This window comes from Rhincodon typus, chromosome 10, assembly GCF_021869965.1.
Source record: "Rhincodon typus isolate 14 chromosome 10, sRhiTyp1.1, whole genome shotgun sequence".
NCBI lineage: Eukaryota > Metazoa > Chordata > Chondrichthyes > Orectolobiformes > Rhincodontidae > Rhincodon > Rhincodon typus.
In genome coordinates this window covers 30,258,231-30,280,212 of record NC_063341.1, presented here as the reverse complement: position 1 = coordinate 30,280,212, position 21,982 = coordinate 30,258,231, and the positions used below count along the sequence as shown (strand labels likewise).

Here is a 21,982-nt window from a genome sequence, read left to right as displayed (position 1 = left end):
TTGAATCTTTACATTTATCAATTGCCTTCTGTAACTTGATAAAATAGGTTCACATCAAACTCAAGCAATTCAACTCCAAGTTGAGAACACAAGTCAGGAGCTGGAGAAAAAAAACTGTAATTTAAAAAGTGCTTCTTTATTCAAACTGAGCCAAAGCCAGAAAGAGAATGGTGTGCAGTATAACAAGTTAATCTTGTACTTATATTTACTTCTAGTTATAATTTCTACTAAAATAACAATTTATTTTATCAATTATTGATTTGGTTCAACTTCTTGCAACACATTCCAACCCACACTTCAATTTTCAGTCAATATATCGCCTCAGCTCTCCATTAACTATTTTGCAGTCTCATTGTGAAATCCTGACACTGCTTTTGACTTCTATTCATCATAGTACTTTTACCTGTTGACATTCAATTGTTGCTAAGCCTCTTCAACATCCTTATTCCAAGTATTTTCCATCTCAAATGAGAACGTCACAAACCTGAGTGTACAATCAGCACAACCACCTTAACCAAGGAGAACCTTATTTCAATGCAAAGCTCCAATGCAGGGTACACATGTCCAAAACTAATAGCTGCATAGTTTTACCAACGGCTTTCTGCCTTTCATCACCAATCTACTTTAACCTTCAACCTTTGTGGGTCTTCACCTACAGTTTGAGATCACCTCATTTGTGATACTCACTTCACACTCCCCTTTCAAAGCAACACGTTTGCATGCCTCCAATCTTGATCAGTGCTCTTTCCAGTGCATCAGACCCTTCAGAACCAGAAACACACACTTGAAAGAAGAAACACCCTTAGCCAATCCTACTTTACCAAAGAAAGTTCCATTGGAAATGGCTCAAACGTTTCATTGTCACTGAACTTCATTCCTATATTATTTTCCCCCCAATGTCACAGTTTGCATTCTTCAAGTTCATGTGCATCCTTCACCAGTCTAGTTGAAGTAACAGTAAATATTGAGAATGGTGCATCAGTCCTACTTAATCATTTCAATTTACCTTTATTATTCATTACACATGAATTCCCAAACCCTCCCTTCCAATATTCTGGTCAGACTATTATGTAACTCATTTCAACCTATTCAAACGATGCAGCATTACCACCATACCTCACGACCTTTCAGAGGTTCCTGAGGACTTTTATTCATGCCATAATTTCTCTTGCTCATTTACACATTTTTCCCTTGGAGACGTCAACTGGCAGAGTCATATTTCACATGCACTTTGATAACTATTTCTCATTCACTTATCATGGTACCACAATTCTGAGATCTGGCTCATTGCAGAACACAAGGCGTTGGATAATCTGAAAATTCCTCCAGTGCAACATCAACTTGATTCTGTTTCAGAACCTGTGGCAGTGCATCTACCAAACGGCCATGATCTCAGACGGACAAACCGATCTACGCTTTGTGCCATTGAGTTTTAAACTGCACACCATATCTTTCCCAGCTCTGCACATTTCCCAATAATTCCAACGATTAAGGCCAATAACTTTTTCTTTTTTTAACATCCGTGCTATCAACACCTATTTCCTGCTTAATATTTACAACTGTACCCTCTGCCGCAAGTCAAGTCTTCCAGGCACTCTCAATGCCTTGTTTGCCTGAAGGCAACAATTCTAGCATATGCTTTGCTGGCTATTCCCCCTGCCTAACCTGCCAAAAACCTGAGATCTCCCAAAATTCTGCTGCCCACTTCCTTACACACCTAAGTTCTGTTCACCCATCATCCATTCTTCATTAACTTACAGTAGTCTCAAGTTAAGGAGTGTCTCAGTTTTGAAATGCAGATTTTCAAATCCCTCTGATTTTTCTCCCTCCCATTTCTAACAGCCTCCAGTTCCCCAAGACAAGATATCTGTGTTCCTCTAATTCTGGTCTCAATTTTAATTGCTTTGATTAGAGGCCATGTGCTTAGCTTCCAAGGAGCCAAGCTGTGAATTTCTGGCTTTGAACCTTACACCTCTTTTCCCTTCTTTAAGATGTTGCTTAAAACCCAAGTCTTTGACCAAGCCAAATTTATAACTCAAAAAAGCAAATACTGCAGATGCTAGAAATCTGAAACAAAAACAGAAAATGCTGGAGAAACTCAGCATATCTGGCAGCATCTGTGGAGAAAGAAACAGCTAGCATTGAGCGAGATAGGACTCTTCAAAACTCATTGTGTTTTTATTCCAAACTTATAAACACATTAAAACAATGAGGCATTTTATTATTATAGAGTGCTATACAAATAAAAGTCGTTCCACATCTCTAGTTCTGCTCATCCCAACAATTGGGAACACACATCAAAACCTCTCAATCTTATTGGGCCCTATTTGGTCACCCCTCAGCATTCCCTCATCAGGAAAAATTAGACCCAGACTGAATAGGTACATTCCAATTTCTGAATTTTTTATAAATTCTATTCTACAACGTCTTCCAAGTCTCACTCTTTTTTTTAAAATATGGCAACAAAGCTGTACAATTCCGATCCAATCGAAGTGAATATAATAATTCAGCACAATTTTTGTACTTGTCAATTCTGCCACTCTGGAAATAAACTTGTGTGTTCCTTTTAACGGGGCAGAGTGTCAGGCGAGGAGTTATAAACTTGTATGATGGACTAAATGGTCTATTTCTGTTCTGCAACGTCTATGATTCTAGGAAATACATCACCTCCACTACTCAAGCTAATGTCTTGGCAAAGGATTCAACAAAGCAATAGATATGCTACGCTCAGGGTTAGGGTAATAGCAGACATTTATGCTACTCAATCGCTTCAACACTGTAGAAGACAATCAATTCTGGTCTACTCCAACCCATTCCTACACAGCAAATCTAAGTGAGTTGCCACAAACACTGCAAATAGCTAAAAATTGATTCAACAACAATGGAAAGTACATTTTCAGATTTTTACCAGTCAACTAAAATGGATCTGAAACGTACCTTGATATTAGTCATCGGGTTTCCCACTGGTGCTGGACCCAGGATTCCAGCCCCTGGAGCAAGTGACTGCTGCAATGTAGCACAAGGTGGTCACCGCCATGAAGAGAAAATAAATTAATCAAAGTTAGATTCAGAAACTTGGCTAAACTTGTATATCCTGTGGCTAGACAAAGAAGAATATTACTGCTCTAGCTGACATTAGTTAATTCAGCAGACAGGTGATCAAACTAGTTAACGTTGACCAGTTTCACTTCACTAATACATGTGACAAGAAGCAAAGCTGAGAAATAAATTGAAATCTTAATCAGGTGCAGTGCCAACAGCAAATTTAGTCTCAATGAGCCTAGGTATTGTTTCTGATCCTTTGATACTGAATGAGGATCTATATTTTAGTGATATTTTCACAACCGAGGAGGAAGGAGCTGAAAAAAAAAATGTTGAGTCAGCCAGTCCAGATAGTTTAATGCTATGTTCGATGTCACTTTTACTCTTAAGGTCATAGAACATTAGAGTTATTTATTTAAAACACATTACACAAATTATTAGAAGCGCTATACTTCAAGGAAATTTTGATGCAGAATAGTATCAAGTGGATCATGGGGTGCAGGATTTCAGATTAAAACTCCAGACTCCAGACTGAACCACCCTGTTAGGGGACAATCTTGGTACCATCTCCTCAATGCAGCTTTCTAACACAAGCAATTAGCCTCTTAGCTCTTCTATGCAAAGTTAAGGAGCCATAGGGGATCAGGCAGGAATTTTCCAGTTAACCCCTCTCCTAATGGTCCATTTTCAGTTCTCTCAATTGTGGGGGCAAAGTTGGATGAACCAGGTGGTTATTTGCTGTTGGGCATTTCGAAAGAGTTGTGTTTAGTATCGATATTGATCTTAACTTGCTACTTGATTGAATTTTTTGACGATGTAATCAAGACGATAGATCAGGGCAGGGTGGTATACACTATCTACATGGGTTTTAGTAAAGCCTTTGACAAGGTTCTGCACAGTAGACTAATTAGTAAAGTTCGATCACATGGGATTCAGGGAGAGCCTACTAACTGAATACAAAATTGGCTTGACGGTAGGAGACAGAGGGTGGCGACGGAGGGTTGTATTTCAGATTGGAAGTCTGTGACCAGCAGTATTCCACAGGGATCAGTGCTGTGTCCACTGTTGTTTGTCACTTATATAAATGATTTGGATGAGAATTTAGGAAGTATGGTTAATAAGTTTGAGGATGACACCAGAAGTGACGGTTTAGTGGACAGTGAAGGTGGTTATCTGAGATTACAAAGGGATCTTGATCAGTTGGGCTGAGAACAGAGAACATAACAGCGCAGTACAGGCCCTTCGGCCCTCGATGTTGCGCCAACCTGTGAAACCAATCTGAAGCCCATCTAACCTAAACTATTCCATTATCATCCATATGTTTATCCAATGACCATTTAAATGCCCTTAAAGTTGGCTTAGCTGATGGGAGTTTGATAAATGAGAGATATTGCACTTTGCTAAGTCAAACAAAGGCAGGACTTATACAGTTAATGGTAAGGCCCCTGGGTAGTGCTGTCAAACAGAGACCTAGGGGTTCAGGTACATAATTCTTTCAAAGTTGCATCACAGGCAGACTAGGTAGTAAAGGTGGTGTTTGGCACATTTGCCTTCATTGCTCAGACTATTGAGTATAGCAGTTAGGATGTCATGCTGCCACTGTACAGAATGTTGATGAGGCCACTTTTGGAACACAGTGTACAGTTCTGGTCCTGATGCTTTAGGAAGAATATTATTAAATTGGACAGGGTGTAAAAAAGATTGAAGGATGTTACCAAAATTAAAGGGTTTGAGTGATAAAGGAGAGACTGGGCGGGCTGGGTCTTTTTCCAGTGGAACGTAGGAGGTTGACGGGTGACCTTAGAGACTTGTAAAATCATGAGGGACATAGATATGATGAATAGCCCAAGGTTCCCCCCCCCCACCTAGGGTAAGGAAATTCAAAACTAGAGGGCATTTTTTAGGGTGAGAGGAGAAAGATTTAAAAAAGGCACCTGAAGGACAATTTTTTCAGAGGATGGTTCATATTTGGAAAGAACTGCCAAAGGAAGCGGTAGAGGGGAGTACAATTGCAACTTTTAAAAAGATATTTAGATAGGTACATGAATAGGACAGGTTTAGAGGGTAGGGGCCAAACGCAGGCAAATGGGACTAGTTTAGTTTGGGAAACTTGGTCGGCATGGACAAGTTGGATTAGAGGCACTGTTTTTGTGCTGTATGACTCTATCATTTGATTCATTTTGTAGGTCCTCGGTTGCCTCTTTAGATTTTGCTGCAGCTCCCAACTTTGTTTTTCCCATCCCCTGTTGCTACTGAATTTGGCCAAAGAGAGTCAGGGAAATAGTGCACTGGAGTACTTGCCAGTTTATCAAGATCATTCAAAACCAAATTCAACATTTCAGTATTCATTCATCCTACCTTGGTGGTTTGGCTTGTTTGAATGTTTCCAGGGAAATAGGTTTGACTTCCAGCATAATACGAAGGCACCACTTGCACTGCCATACTGTAGTCCACATTGCTATTTACAGATGTCTGCTGGAAGGAAGTTAGAACTTAACTTTGTGTTGTTGGGAATATGTGGTTCAATTGTTGCTTTTTGAGGCAATCTAGCATCTCACCATACTTCACAATAGTAGCTCTCAGCAGGCAAATAGTCATTTAGACATTACATTTTATATTTCAATGTACACATGCTTAAAGTGGCAAAAAATCCAATCTCTCCCTATACCATTCCCTCCAACACCATCTTCAATTGATTAAATAATTGATTTCCTGATACCCATCTTCACCAATTTAGATGTAGTTACTAGTGCAGGGTGTCAAACATGCACTCTGCATCTTGTGATCACTTTTGCAATATGATATAGGATAACATTCTGTTTGCCACCACTTCTTTCAAACCTTTAAACTTTGTGCAACTGGGTGTTTTCACCCCCTTCCCCTACACTTTGCCCCACTGCATTGCCATCACTGCCAAAGTGCAGCATTCACTTAGCGGTGATCACAGTTGAAGGGAAGTTAAAGGTGAAGCAAGAAGGCATAGAGCAAACGTCACCAGTCAAACGGTGACAAAGTCCAAGACTGGGGAATTAATATTAGAAAACAGAGAAGTGACAGGCTTTAAACAAATATTTTACATCAGTTTTTAGAAAACCAAAAAGCATCCTACGGACATTAGAAAAACAGGACCAAAGAAAGGGAGTAACGTCAAACACAATCATTATAACAGTAGTAGCACGTGGAAAAAGAAGAAAAATCGAGAGCAAAACTAGGTTGCCCCACCCACCCCCAGTTATCTGCCACTCTAATCTCCTCCCCAACCACTACTCCTCATTTACTCTTACTCACTTTCTCTTATTTGCTATCAAAGTGGCTTCAAGTCCCCCAAAATACAGAATACCTATTGCTGAAAAGGGGACATGGTTTCAGCACTGTTCCATCTGTTCCAGCCTGCGTTGGTTGCTTCACTGGACTGCGATCCTTCTTCTGGGAAGGCTCCTGGCCTGTAAATTCACCTGGGAAACCTCTCCAAAAGCTACGTGGTCAACTTCTACTCTGAAGTCAGTCAGAAATAGGGATTTTGGTGCAAACCTGAAGATTTCTGGCCTCTTATTAGATGTTCTGTTGTTACTTAGTTTACTCCTGGAGTTTTTCTTGCGCACATCAATTTCAAAGCAAAACATTTTTTAATCTCTGATATCATAATGGCCTAGAAAACATTCATTTGCCTTTAGTCAATTCTACACTGGAGCCTCCAGTTACAAAATAGCAGAGACCCATCCAAGAAAAACTGGTGCCAGAAGAAATAGTCATTCCTGAAATCATGGTCCCTTTGCAGCAGCATTTCAAAGGCAAGTCTAGGCTGCAGAAATGCTCATTTCTCCAATGGAATATCAGAGCCAAAATTTGGTTCTTCATTTGCCTCTATCTTGCGGATTTCCCTCAATTTGGACAATTGCGCAATTTCTTGTACAGTAACAATAAAGTTGGACAAAATGTATCAGTTCAAACAATAGGAAATATCTTCACCTTTCCTGCACGCGTTTATCTAATAAAGACTTCATCTTCTGGTGCGTACATTTAATTTTTTTTAAACTCCAATAAGCCAGCACACATCTGTTATATTCTCTCTCTTTGGCCTGTCTATTTTTGTTTCAATTTTATCATGCTCAGTTATTTATTTCCTTTCCTTTTTCTACAATTGCTGGTATAATCACCTGCCAACAAGTGTTCCACTTGTTTTCATTTTGTCAACATTTCCTTTGCAGCCTGTTGTATACCCTTTCACATTTTTCTATTTGCTTTCATAATAGAAAGAAACAATAAGATATTTGAATTAGGAACAGGAGTAGGCAATTCAGCTTCAAGCCTACTGTGCCATTTAATATAATCATGGCTGATGTCATCGCAGCCTCAACTCCACATTCCTGCTAACTCCCCATAACCCTTTGACCCATTACCAATTAAAGATTTGTCTATCACCTCCTTAAAATGTAGTCTGACCCAGCATCCACCGCATTCTGGAGTAGTGAATTCTACAGTTACACAACCCTTTGGAGACAAGTAATTTCTCTTCCGTTTTCAGTCTGCTACCCCCTTTCATAAAGCTGGGACCTCTCATTCCAGATTGTCCCACATGAAGAAACCCCTTTAGCACGTTATATACCTCAATTCTATCTCGTCTCATTCTTCTAAATTCCAGACAATATAGTCCTAAATTGCTCAATCTCTCTCCAAAAGATAAATCCCTTATCTTTGGAACCAATTTAGTAAACCTCCTGGAAACTGCCTCCAATACAACTACATCCCACCTCAAGTATGAGGATCAAAATTACATACAATACTCTAGGCACATTCTCACTTGCCTTGTACTGCTGAAATAACACCTCTCTACTGTTATACATTAACCATTAGCAATAGATGACAAAATTTCATTTTCTTTCCTTATTACCTGCTGCACCTGCAAACTAGCTTTCTGTGATGAAGCAGATATTGGTGAACAAGAGAGTGCAGATTTAGACCTGGAGTAGGAACAAGAGAGCGAACATTTAACCTAAGAACACTCTTGGATAAACATCTAGAAGTAAACAATAACAAAGTTGCTGGAAAAGCTCAGCAGGTCTGGCAGCATCTGTTCTGAGGAAGGGTCACCGGACCCAAAACGTTAACTCTGTTTTCTCCTTCACAGATGCTGCCAGACCTGCTGAGCTTCTCCAGCAACTTTGTTATTGTTCCGGATTTACAGCATCCGCAGGTCTTTCGGTTTTTATTTAGAAGTAAACAATATTTACATACGTCTCAGACGAAGTATTTTGATCTTGTTTATCACAAAAAAGTTACCAAAATGTGAAACTGACAGTACAGACATGAGATTTAATCAGAATCTTTGAGTGAAACTTACAATATCTTGCTTGCATTCTGACAAGACATGGAGTTGAGTGGAGTACAAGAGGCATTGTGGTTGCTTTCATCTGAAAATGTTTTCACCCTCGAAAAATTGATTCTTGCTCTGAACTGGTTAATTGAGGAGTATCTCAAATGATTAGGTATTATTCAATTCTTAAGCTATAAAACAGAATATTTTGAGTGGGAAACGAGGAGAGGATAAAAGACAGATTAAGAGGCCTACCTGCAATAAGGCTAGCAGAGTAGCTTCATGAACCATGTGACATGAATGCAGGAAAAACAGCTAATTGGCAAGTAGAATTGATGAGTACTAAAGCCTGATTGTTTAGGTCTCTAGACTCGCCCCCCAAAATTAAAACATAGTTTTAAGTAGAAAACTGATACTGGTACAAAAAACCTGCAGTAACTTGACAGGACAGGTGATGTGCTCCTGCTGCAGCATGTGAGAGCTGCTGAACACCAAGGTGATCCAGAATGATATATCTGTAGTCAGTGCTCGCAACTCATTAAGCTCCAGATCATTGTTAAAGAGCTGGAGCCTGAGCTGCAGACACTGCACTGCACAAGGGAAGACGACATTTGGATACTTCGTTCCAGGAGGCAATCACACTTCTGATTAAGGAATTCAGAATTTGGTCAGGGACAGGAGGGTGTGACTGCAAGTCAGGTATGAGAGCCCAGTGGGTAGCATTTGAGGAATCTCAACCCTTGCAACAGTCAAACAGATACAAGGCTCTTGAAAGCTGAAGGTCAAGAGCAGGATCTGCAGCAAGGCTGACAACGGAAGATGACCCCATCCTCTCACCCACCTTCCTGCAAGAATGTGATCCCTTACTCCCAATTCGTCCGCCTCCGCCACATCTGCTCCCAAGATGGGGCGTTCCACTCCCGAACATCCCAGATGTCCTCTTATTTCAAGGACCACAACTTCATAGAACATAGAACAGTACAGCACAGTAGAGGCCCTTCGGCCCACAATGTTGTGCCAAACTTTTACCCTAAACCTAAGGTCTATCTAACCTCCACCCCTACCTTATACTATCATCCATATGCCTGTCTAATAGCCGCTTAAATGCGCTTAATGAGGTCGACTCCACAACCCTCTCCAGCAAGGCATTCCACGCCCCTACTACTCTCTGAGTAAAAAGCCTACCTCTGACGTCTCCCCTGTATCTACCACCACTCACTTTAAAACTATGCCCCCTCATAATAGCTACGTCCACCCTAGGAAAAAGTCTCTGGCTGTCTACTCTATCTATACCTCTGAACATTTTGTACAACTCTATCAAGTCACCTCTCATCCTTCATCGTTCTAAACAGAAAAGCCCTAGCGCTCTCAAACTTTCCTCGTTAAGACCTACCCTCCACTCCAGGCAATATCCTGGTAACTCTCCTCTGCACCTTTTCCAATGCTTCCACATCTTTCCTGTAATGAGGCGATCAGAACTGGACACAATACTCCAGATGTGGCTGAACCAGGCTTTTGTGTAGCTGAAACATAACTTCACAGCTCTTGAACTCAATCCCTCTATTAATGAAAGCTAACACACCATAAGCCTTCTTAACAACTCTATCCACCTGGGTGGCAGCTTTTAGGGAACTGTGGACATAAACCGCGCGATCCCTCTGCTCCTCCACACTGCTAAGAATCTTTCCGTTAACCCTGCATTCTGCTTTCAAGTCTGTCTTTCCAAAATGAATCACCTCACACTTTTCAGGGTTAAACTCCATCTGCCACTTCTCAGCCCAGCTCTGCATCCTATCAATGTCCCTTTGTAACCTAGAACAGCCCTCCGCACCGTCCACAACTCGACCCACCTTCGCATTGTCCACAAACTTACTAATCCACCCTTCCACTCCTACATCCAAATCATTTACAAAAATCACAAATAGAAGAGGACCCAGAACAGATCCTTGTGGTACACCACTCATAACTGAGCACCATGTTGAATATATTCCGTCCACTACCACCCTTTGTCGTCAAAACGTCAGCCAATTTTGAATCCAATCTGCCACATTTCCCCCTATCCCATGCCTCCTTACTTTCTGCATGAGCCTACCATGGGGAACCTTATCAAACGCCTTACTTAAATCCATGTATACCACATCCACTGCTCTACCTTCTTCCACGTGTTTGGTCACCTCTTCAAAGAATTCAATAAGGTGTGTGAGGCATGACCTACCCCTCACAAATCCATGCTGACTATCACGAATCAAACTGTGCCCATCCAAGTGATCATAAATCCTTTCTCTGAGCCCTTTCCAATAATTTGCCCACCACTGACGCAAGACTAACTGGCCTGTAATTATATTCCCTTTTTTGAACAAGGGAATGACATTTGCCTCTCTCCAATCCTCCTGCACAATAGCCGTGGACAGTGAGGAGGAAAAGATCATCGCCAAAGGCCCTGCGATCTCTTCCCTCGCTTCCCATAGAATCCTTGGATAAATTCCATCAGGCCCGGGGGACTTATTTTTCTTCAAGTTCCTCAATATTCCTAGTACATCTTCCTTACTAACATCAACCTCCTCTAGCCTACCAGCCTGTTTCACTCTGTCCTCCTCTACAACTAGGTCCCTCTCAGCTGTGAATACCGAAGAAAAGTATTCATGAAGGACCTCTCCTATCTCTTCAGGCTCCGTGCACAAATTCCCTTTACAATCCTTGATCGGCCCTACATTTCTCTGGTCATTCTCTTATTCCTCACGTACGTGTAAAAAGCCTTGGAGTTTTCCTTGATCCTATCAGCCAAGGTTTTCTCATGCCCCCTTACAGCTCTCCTAAGCCCTTTCTTCAGCTAACTTGTATCCCTCTAGAGCCTTTTCTGTTCCTTGTTTCCTAAACTTTATATAAGCATCCTTCTTCCCCTTCACCAGTCATTCCATCTCTCTGGAGAACCAAGGCTCCCTCACTCGACCTCATCTTCCCTGCCTGCTAGGGACAAACATATCGAGCACACGCAGTATGCATTCCTTAAACAATCTCCACATTTCAATAGTGCTCTTCCCTGACAGCATCTGTTCCCATTTTGTTATCCAGTTCTTGCCTAACAGAACTGTAATTACCCTTCCCCCAATTATAAACCTTACCCTGCTGTATGTACCTATCCTTTTTCATGACTATTGTAAAAGTAACAGAGTTATGATCGCTACCGCCAAAATGCTCTCCTACCAACAGGTCTAACACTTGGCCCGGTTCATTGCCAAGCACCAAATCCAAAGTGGCCTCTCCTCGTGTTGGTCTATCTACGTACTGCGTCAGGAATCCTTCCTAAACGCACTGGACAAAATCCGCTCCATCTGAACTATTACAACTGAAATGTTTCCAATCAATATTTGGAAAGTTGAAGTCACCCATGACTACAACCCTGTGATTTCTGCACCTTTCCAGTATCTGCCTCCCAATCTGCTCCTCCACTTCTCTGCAACTATTAGGAGGTCTGTAAAAATCTCCCAAAGTGACTGCTCCTTTCTTGTTCCTGAACTCAACCCAAACTGACTCTGTAGACACATCATTCTCGAACTGCCTTTCAGTAGCTGCTATACTCGCCCTGACTAGCAATGCCACTCCCCTGCCTCTTTTACCACCCTCCCGATTTCTTTTAGAGCATCTAAGTCCAGGAACTTCCAACAACCATTCCTGTCCCTGAGTTACCCAAGTTTCTGTAATGGCCACAACATCATAGTTCCAAGTACTGACCCATGCTCTAAGTTCATCCGCCTTATTTCTGATACTTCTAGCATTGAAGTATACACACCTCAAACCATCCCTGTGTCCACAATTACGCGCCATCGACCGCATTTCTTTATTAACAACCTCACTCCCTGTTGCGTCTGTTGGAAGGCTGAACACCTCATCCTCTGAATTACAAATCCGGTTCCCCACCCCCTGCCAATCTAGTTTAATACCATCACATATAGCTCGAGCAAACCTCCCTCCCAGGATATTTGCGCCCTTCTGGTTCAGGTGCAACCCGTCCTTACTGTACAGGTCCGACCTTCCCCAGAATGTGCTCCAATTATCCACATAATGGAAGCCCTCCCTCCTATACCAGCCCGTAGCCGCATGTTTAGCTGCACTCTCTCCCTATTTCTTACCTCGTTATCATGTGGCACTGGTAGTAATCCAGAGATAACTACCCTGTTTGTCCTGGCCTTCAGCTTCCAACCTAACTCCCTGTACTCATTTTTCACATTCTCAGTCCTTTTTCTACCTATGTCATTGGTACCGATGTGTACTATAACTGCCGGTTGCTCACCCTCCCTCTTAAGGATCTTGAAGACACAATCAGAGACATCACGGACCCTGGCACCCAGGAGACAACATACCATCCATTCGTCTCGTTCGCATCCACAGAACCGCCTGTCTGTGCCTCTTACTATTGAATCCCCCACTACAATTGCCCTCCTATTCTCCCACCTTCCCTTCTGTGCCACAGGGCCAGGCTCAGTGCCAGAGACCTGTCTGCTATGGCCTTCCCTTGGTAGCTCATCCCCCCCAACAGTATCCAAAACGGTATATTTATTATCGAGGGGAATGGCCACAGGGGATCCCTGAACTGTCTGCCTATTCCCTTCGGTGGTCAAAAACGCTGAAGATGCAGTCTAGAGCATTTCCCGCACCTCTGCGGTCACATTCCCTCCCCCAACAAAAATAAAGACAGAATCCCCCCTGTCCTCATGTATCACCCCACTGTATCACCCCGCCCCGCTGTATCCAACGTATCATTCTCTGCCACTTCCACCACCTACAATCTGACCCCACAACCAAAGATATATTTCCCTCCTCACCCCTATCTGCCTTTCCTCGGGACCGGTCTGTCCGCGACTCCCTCGTCCGCTCCACACTCCCCACTAGCCCCAACCCACCCACACCACCGCCACCACATCGGTGAGACCAAGCGGAGGTTCGGAGACCACTTTGTAGAGCGCCTATGCTCCGTTCACGACAAACGACAACACCTTCCGATCACGAAACATTTCAACTCCCCCTTCCTCTCCCTGGGTGAGATGAGCATCCTGGGCCTCCTCCAGTGTCACAATGACGCCACCTATAAACTGGAGGAGCAGCACCTCATGTTCCGCCTTGGGAGCCTACAGCCCAATGGCCTAAATGTGGATTTTACCAGTTTCAAAATCTCCCCAACCCCGGCCTCAACCCATGACCAACCCCCCTCCTTGGCGTGACATAACCTGTCAATCTTTTCTCCCACCCATCCGCTCCTCCCACCTCACTGACCAATCTCCACCACTCCCTACCTGCACTCACCTATCACCGTCCCACCTACCTTCCACAGCCTCACTGCTCCTCTCTTTATTTCTGAGCTCCCTTCCCTCTCCCCCATTTCTGAAGGGTCCCAACCCAAAACGTCAACTTTCCTGCTCCTCCGATGCTGCATGGCCTGTTGTGTTCCTCCAGCTCCACACTTATCTCTGACTCCAGCATCGGCAGTTCTTACTATCTCATGGTACCATTCAAGTTGGGGGAGGAAACAGAAATGCATTAGTGGAAGAGGACTGTATAACTAAGTGGATAGATTCTGTTCTCTGAAGTCTTGAACATTAGCCTCAAAGACTATTTGCCTGCCTGGTACCAGGATTAAAGACATCCCCTCAGGGCTGTAGAAGGGAGGGGAGGGTTCCAGTTTTCAGCAGCCAGGGAGTCATAGAGATGTACAGCATAGAAACAAACCCTTCAGTCCAACTGATCCATGCTGACCAGATAGCTTAAATTACTCTAGTCCGATTTGCCAGCTTTTGGCCCATATCACTCAAAACCCTTCCTATTCATATACCCATGCAGATGCCTTTTAAATGTTGTAATTGTACCAGTTTCCACCACCTCCTCCGGCAGCCCATTCCCTACACCACCCTCTGTCTGAAAAGGTTGTCCCTTAGGTCCTTTTTCAATCTTTCCCCCCTCCGCTTAAACCAATGCCCTCTAGATTTGGATCCCCCTACCCTGGGGAAAAGGCCTCATCTATTCACGCTATTCATGCCTCTCATGATTTTGTAAACCTTTACAAGGTCACCCCTCAGCCTCCAAAGCTCCCGGAAAAAGCAGCCCAGGGTCAATGTTGGAATCACAGGGCTAGGAAGGAGATTCTTTTGAAAGAATTTGAAGAATTAGGAACTAAAGTCAAACCTTCAAAGGTAATAGTCTCTAGATAATCCTATGCCAATTTGGTGGAGGTAAATAAGGTAAAGAGTTAAACAGGTCTCTCAAAAGTGTTGGAGAAATGGGAAACCAGCACCAGAACTGGGTAAAGGGAGCTGTTCTAGTGGTATGAGCTTCACTTGAACTGTCCAGGGACCAGTGTCCTGGCAGTGAACAGCTAGGGTTGTATTGGTGGATCTACCATTTAGTAGGTTTGCAAAAGATACGGCACCATTGCATGGCAGCTATTTAGATAACGATACCCAGAATGGGACAGGAAGTGGCAGAGAGTAAGCATTAAAAAAAAGCAAATAGGGTCAAAGAGGAAAGAAAATGGATCTTAATTCATTTACGTATATTTAAGTTAACAGCACAAATTGAGGTTAATAGCCATGATCATTTAGCCATTATAGAGATGGGTACAAGAATATCAGAACTGAGAACTAAATATTCAGGGGTGAGACAATCTTTGAGAGGATAGACAAGAAGGAAAGAAGGTGAGGGGTTAGGTTTGTTAATGCAAGTATGAAATTTAAGAAACGATTTTAGATTGGAAAATACAGAATCCATATGGGTGGCAGCAAGAAATAAAAAGGGGAATGCAACACAGGATAATTACAAAGGAACAAGGATAAATCTACTTAAAACCAGGAAAGCCCTTAAGAATATTGTAGATCAAGAAAGACTATATATTGTTCCACCCTTTTTGATGTTCATACTGAATAACAGCTGAAAGAATATACAAGAAACAAGGTTGAGATTGAAGTGGATCGTGTCATATCGGAATAAAGAGATACGTTTATCTATTTAAGCAGAAATTAGAACAGAGGATGGCAGCTGTGACACAGCAATTATAAAGAAAGTAGAGATAGCTAGAAAGCAATGTTGTGAAGATGAATGTGTAAAACAAGAAAATGCAAACTTATAATAAAGGGAAAAAACTCAGCAGATGCTACATTCTGCTTTTCTGTATGTCTTAGAAACCTAGACAATAAGATCTGAGGATGGAAATAGAAACTTTTGAAGCGTGGATGCCGAGATATGTACCAAAAATGCCATGAAATGAATAAGGCAAATGAAGAGGCACTTGAAACTGCAAGAGCTAATAGAACACCAAAAAGGTGACATACAGAAAAGAAAAATGACAGTATTTCAGCCGTTTAATCAGAGCTAAAATGTTACAGATCTCTCTAAGAGAAAGTGGGCAGTAGCAGGAAGATGATTCAACCTATATGCAGCGAGATGCTGAATGTTAGAGGTGCGACGATGGGTGTGAGGATGGCACAAGACAGATTATTGCAGCACAACAGCAGCACATCCCCTGAAAGGAGTAGTGACAAGCAGAGGATTGGCTAATGTACAGGAAACAGAGTTAAAGGTAGAGAAGTAATTCCTAGGTTGGCATACTGTGAACAAGGGGAGTGCCACAGGAACTTGCATGAGGCATCAGGCAAATATAAAAAGATCCATGGTGTTTTTTTTCCCCCAAAGGGTATTTATACCGAGCAGTCTAGAGAGTATTCATACCCTTAAATCAACATGACTAAATCAGTTCAGATAATTATCACATCAGTATTTGCAGGAGCTTGCTGTGCACAAAGTATCTACCAACTTTCTACGCTACAAAAGCAATTATACTTCAAAAATTTTAGGCGATCTGACATGTCCAGTGGTTACGAAAAGTGCTTTAAAAACATGATTGTTAAAAACAAAGTTGCAACTCCTTTTTTCTTTAATTCAATCACAATTCACTGACTAGGCCAGCATTTGTTGTCCATCAATAATTAGCCAGAGAACAGTTAATAGTCAAACACATTGCTATGGGTCTAGAATCACATAAGCCAGACTAGCAGGGATAGCAGTTTCCTTCAGTAAAGAATACTAGAGAAATGAGATGGGTTTTTCTTGACAATTGGCAGTAGTTTTATATTAGATTCTTAATTCCAATATTTTAATGAATTCGAATTTCACCATTTGCTAATTGAACCCAGATCATCAAAATTACTTCAGGTTTGGATTTACAGTCTAGCAAATTGCCACTATCCAGAGGTTACAAGGGAAGCAATGGCAATACTTAATCTTCCGAGTATGGCCTTGCTGCGACATGGGTCCTTAACAGCCCCAAAATTAATTTGACATCATTATGCTTGCAGAACAATCTGCAGACTGTCACGTCACTGGAAACCAACCCCCACTATTCTCGGGGTTATCACAAAAGTTAAAGATCTTAACTACATACACAAAAATTCCACAACTTAGCTGCCATGTACAGGCAGATTCATAGAGCACAGACCAGGTTTCTGTACTTGAAAAGTTACTATTTGTTTCAAGTAACTAGATTCTAGCTACTAGTAAAATTTTTACATGTTGATGGTCCAAAACTTTACTAACTGAAACTGTAATCCCCTTACAAATACAGATTTCTTGGGGGTGGCCAGTGAGCTCTCTGTCAAAGATCCTTCAGTTGCTGTAAGATGGGAAAGGTAAAACTAGTTTTGTTCAGGCTTCAAATGATTCTTAAAGCTTCTCTGAATTTTATTCATAACTCCAAATTGCCCAGCTAGCTGAGATCCACAGCTGTTGAAATGCAGAAGATCTTTGTCATCAATAACTGGTTACTAGTCCACAAACCAGATACATGCATCAAAGTTCCAACTGTATACATCCCCTCAGTTCCAGTTCATCTGCAAACACACTTTAAATCACTGCTTGATCAAGCAGCTTTGTAAATGTTGTAAACACCAAGTGCCAAATTACTTGCTTTCAAAACAAGCAGCAATTCTTGCTTTTAAAACAGTTCTTTTCTTATTCCAGTCCCCAATTAAAGATTATAGCAAATTAAAATTTACTTTGTCAGCTTCCACCTAAACTGTGGATGTTCAACTCTGTCTCAGCATTACCGCCCTTGATGTATGGTTGCCATTTTGCAACTAAGGCACCAAATTTAGATGGAAATTGTTCAAAATTGGACACTGGGAATTCCAATATCATATTCAATCTTGCCAAAACATTTGCCATAATCTCCAGGTCTATCTTTAGCTAATCATTCAAGTTGAACAAGACTATAAGAAGCCTTGCCATTTCATTTAATGGAAACTTGTCATGATAATAAAATTGGCCAGAGATCTGAAGCTCATTTCTGCCATTTCAGTCATTCCAGATTTTTGCAACTTCCAGTGACATCCTAACCTTTATCAACACTGCAATTACATCAGAACCGAACTGTTCCAACACTTTTGTTACCGGTCTCATGGAGGACAGCAAATCACATAATTGCTAAATGTCCAAAATTCACAACATTCTTTAAACCCCATTCATCCATCACATCCAAATCCCATGACCAATCCTGGATCTTCAGTCAACAATTATATTCAAAAATCCTTGTTAAAGTTTAACAGTGCTCGACAATATTGTCATACTCTACCTCAAAATTCTCCACCTTTACATTCAGTCCTTAGAATCACAGCCAATTTGGAAAATAGTAAATTTCCCTCCAAATTGCTTCCATCAAAACAGACAACAGGATCCAAAAGTTCAATAATTACTTTTTAACATTTAAAATTAAATTTAAGAACATATCTTTTGAAAAGCAAAGAGATCAGGGTAGGGAAAGCCGTTTTGAAATTGAATCAATGCTTTACATTTTTTACAGTAGTAAATGAGCAAAGCTATCCTTTAACTTGATACCCTTTGCTAAGGGTTTCATCTTTATCGAGTACTTCTAATCAACTTGTCAATCAAAAATGAACTGCTTGTGAAGTTATGACAAGAAATACATTGTCATTAGTTTTTAATCAAATAGATTTTCTGGATTTCTCCAAACATAACCCCACAGTGATGAGGTGGTTACTGTGCTCCTTGGACTATGCTACACACCAAACTGGTCTTTTTAAAAAAAAAAAATGAATTCAAGTCGCCAAATACGTGTAAAGACTACTTCCACTCAAAATGCAGTGGGTCAATAGCTTGGCAACAGAAATTCTAGCTGGGATATTCAACATTCCTTAATGTATTCAGGAACAAAATTATACTTAATTAGTCTAAATCTTATGCTACCTTTCATGTTCTTCTAATCAATATTAAAACCAATGATGCAAATAGAAGCCTTTCATTACCAAAGGGCAAAAGGCAACGCACTTTTCAAAAGCAGCTCCGAAGGAAACATGAAAAAAACTAAAATCTCATACATAAAACAAAACTATACATTTATGCAACAAAATGCACAATGCGGCTAAATTGACTGAAAAGAAAATTTAAGAACCAACGTCCATAACACAAAATGGTCAAGAACTGGTAGCGTGCTTTATTCAGAAAGATCAGTTGAAGGATAGAATTGAAGCCAATCTTTATTCAGTCTACTATTTAGAAAGTAAGCTCAACTAAACCCAAATTTCAGTATCTCATTATATTGGTTCATGAAAAACCCAACTAATGTCCCCCATCCGTATGCAATTAAATACAAGTGACACACAATTAAACTGGTCAGCCCCTTATGGTGCAATGGTATTCTCCCTACCTCTGGGCCAACTCCCACTGGCTCCAGATGTGTGTACTGACAACTCTGAACAGATGGAACAGAAAATAGCTATGCAATTAACTGGGGAACTGAATTGTGGTTTATAAAAATGAAAAGCAAACATGATAACTTTGTCATATTCAATTTATATAGAATTTATTCAACATCAAGAGCCATTAGTTAAACATCAGACAGTTGAAAGAGATGATTGAAAGACTTATTTTAGATCCAAATGTAAAATTCATTATAAATTACCAATATTGTCAATTCTTGAAGAAGAGATCCTGAAAGATATGTAATAGTCATAGGCTTTCATTTGCTGCAGCACTTGGATGCATTTTTGATTTCTTACCTGATTATAGAACATTTCACCAGGAGCTACGGATGTTTGAACAAAAGTTGGTGCTGGTACCTAAGAGCAATAAAAATACATGAAAACACCAAAGAGAAAGATACTGGCAACTTTACACAGAGACATGCAAGGTAATGAATTTTTGGAAAGGAAACGTTCAAAAAGACGCAATCTTATTGGAAAGACCTCAAGGGGTGTTGGAAAGCAAGGATTTCAAATTAATAATCCCTTGAAACAATGCTCAAAATACACAGAGGTGAGTGCAGCAACAGGCCAGTATCAAGGAACTGCACAGTCAAGTAACAAGCTGGAGTGAAAATGCACATCAAAAAGTGTTACTTCTGCTTGGTGCCAGCATATCTGGGTCTGGCATAACGTTTGTCCACAATGATTGTAAGGTGAGGCTGGGGAGGCAGTCGGAGAGGCTGGGCCCAGACCTCGGGCACCTCACTGCGGCTGCCGGCCTGGCGAGTCCAGCATCTTTGACGAACAGGTGCTGCAACATGCCTGGGTAAGGCCCTGGAGGAGAGGGTATCGTGATCAGAGCTGGCAGGGGCACGGTGTGCTTTTGCTCAGCTACGTGCTGCAGTCAAGACAACTGCATTTATGCAGTGCCTTTTACATGGTGTACTAAAACGGCATTAGTCAGTGAGGTACTAATTTGAGGTTACAGTCATTGTGGGTTCTTGCAGTGCTGAAAATGGCAAACAGAAATTTAGGTATTATTCATTCGTTTGTGTCAATAGGGTTTTAGAAATGCTGCGTGAGATTATTCCACAGTTAACCTTCAGAACAGTTGGATCAGTCAAATCCACCTGAAAGAGCTGATGAGGCCTTTGTTTAATGTCTGATTTGAAAGGTGCAACTCCAACTGAAGTTTGAGCCTAGAGTTTTGTGCTCAAGCCTTTAAAGTTGGACTCGTGAGCCAGAAGGTTGTGGTTTCAAGGAGCTACAGGGAGATGCAGAACAGGCTGGGGGGTGACCTTATCAAGATGTATAATATCATGAAGGGCATGGATAGGGTGAATAGCCAAGGTCTTTCCCAGGGTAGCAGGATGTAAAACTAGAGGGCATTGGTTTAAGCTGAGAGGGGCAAGATTTAAAATGGACCTAAGGGGCAACTTTTTCAGGCAGAGGGTGGGGTATGTATGAACGAGCTGCCGGAGGAAGTGATGCAGGTTGGTACAATGGCAATGTTTAAAAGACATGTGGATGAGTACATAAGTAGGAAATACTTAGAGGGAAACAGTCCAAATGCTGGCAAATAGGACGAAATAAGTTTAGGATATACGGTCAGCATGGACCAGTTGGACCGAAGGGTCTGTTTATGTGCTGTACAACTATGATTCTACGAATCTGCCGCCTCTCAAAACACTCAAATCAATGGACGGGACGGGTGGTGCAGGCTGGAGGCAGCTGAAAGACAGGCATGGGGCAGATTGAAGCTGTTAAAGCGCAAGGGGGAAGAGACAGCTCTAAGAGGGATGCCAGGAGCAGGGGTGAAAAGAGATTAAGGTTGGAGCGAGAATGAGGCTACAAAGTGAGAACAGTTTCCAACTGATCACCAAAGGAATACTCAGCTAGCTGGGATCCAAGAAAGTTTCAAATGACGAAGGTAATAAATTCCTTTCAAATGAATGTGAAATGTCTATTTCAAAGCTTTGCTAGTTCAGCAGCTACCAAACTTTTGAAAAAATAGATTTTACTGCAATGAACACACTCAAATTGTTAAATTTAAATCTGAGATTGAAGTTTCAGATGCAGTAAATTGGGTTGTAACGGCCTGGTTAAAATGATCCAGCTTAGTACATATACAATTAAGGCACATTAGCTATAACCTCACTAGCCTATGGAAGGTGTGTTCAGGGTGATGATTTTTCTTGAGTAGAAGTGTGCCAATTATTATTTTCAGAAAACTTAAGTTATATTATACAAATTTCAGTTCTGTGATGTCTAAGAAATGAACGTTTTTTTCTGTAACGTGACATTAAGTTTAATATAGATGTGGTAACTGAGGATGTTGAGGAACCTGTCAAATTCTGTGGGACACAGTCCTAATACTCCATTTGCCAACACAAATTACAGAAGATTTAATGCTACATGACAGCATCAACTAATAAGTTAGTGGGCATGAGAAAAAACGCCAAAAACCAAAAAGTAACCTCCAAGAAAATCTCAAGTGGTACCCTCAAAACGAGAATAATTAGTGGCTCTGTTCTGAAAGTGCAACCGACAAAGCATGGAAGCAGTTCCATGGACCATTGCAATCCATGCAATGAACGTTTCAGAATGCTTTACTATTACAAAGAGGAAGCTTCTGAAGTTGTATCTCTGATCAATGCTCAATTAATCAAAAAGGATTATGGATGCTGGAAATCAGAAATTGTTAGAAAAACACAGCAGGTCTGGTAGCATCAATGGAAAGAAAGCAGAAGAATCACTGCTGGGCAGCACTACTGCCTCAGCACCAGGGTCCCTGGTTCGATTCCAGCCTCAGGCAACTGTGTGTAGAGTTTGCACATTGTGTCTGTGTCTGTGTCTGTGTCTGTGTCTGTGTCTGTGTCTGTGT

At 41.4% G+C, this 21,982-nt stretch overlaps 1 protein-coding gene across 8 annotated transcripts in view; it reads right to left on the bottom strand.

The window, feature by feature from the left end:
- Positions 1-21,982, bottom strand: part of raver2 (ribonucleoprotein, PTB-binding 2) — a 108,376-nt gene that overhangs the window by 27,687 nt on the left and 58,707 nt on the right. For 4 of the 8 annotated variants that reach the window (XR_007263015.1, XM_048601734.1, XM_048601727.1 and 1 more), the window contains 3 exons: positions 19,414-19,473; positions 5,401-5,517; positions 2,938-3,006 (listed from right to left, as the gene is read on the bottom strand). Coding sequence is in view for 7 of the 8 variants with exons in the window: in XM_048601734.1 (XP_048457691.1) it covers positions 2,938-3,006; positions 5,401-5,517; positions 19,414-19,473 (246 nt within the window). In the remaining variant the exon portion in view is untranslated. The remainder of the gene's footprint in view (positions 1-2,937; positions 3,007-5,400; positions 5,518-19,413; positions 19,474-21,982) is intronic. The other 4 variants (XM_048601733.1, XM_048601728.1, XM_048601730.1 and 1 more) reach the window with 3 other exon arrangements.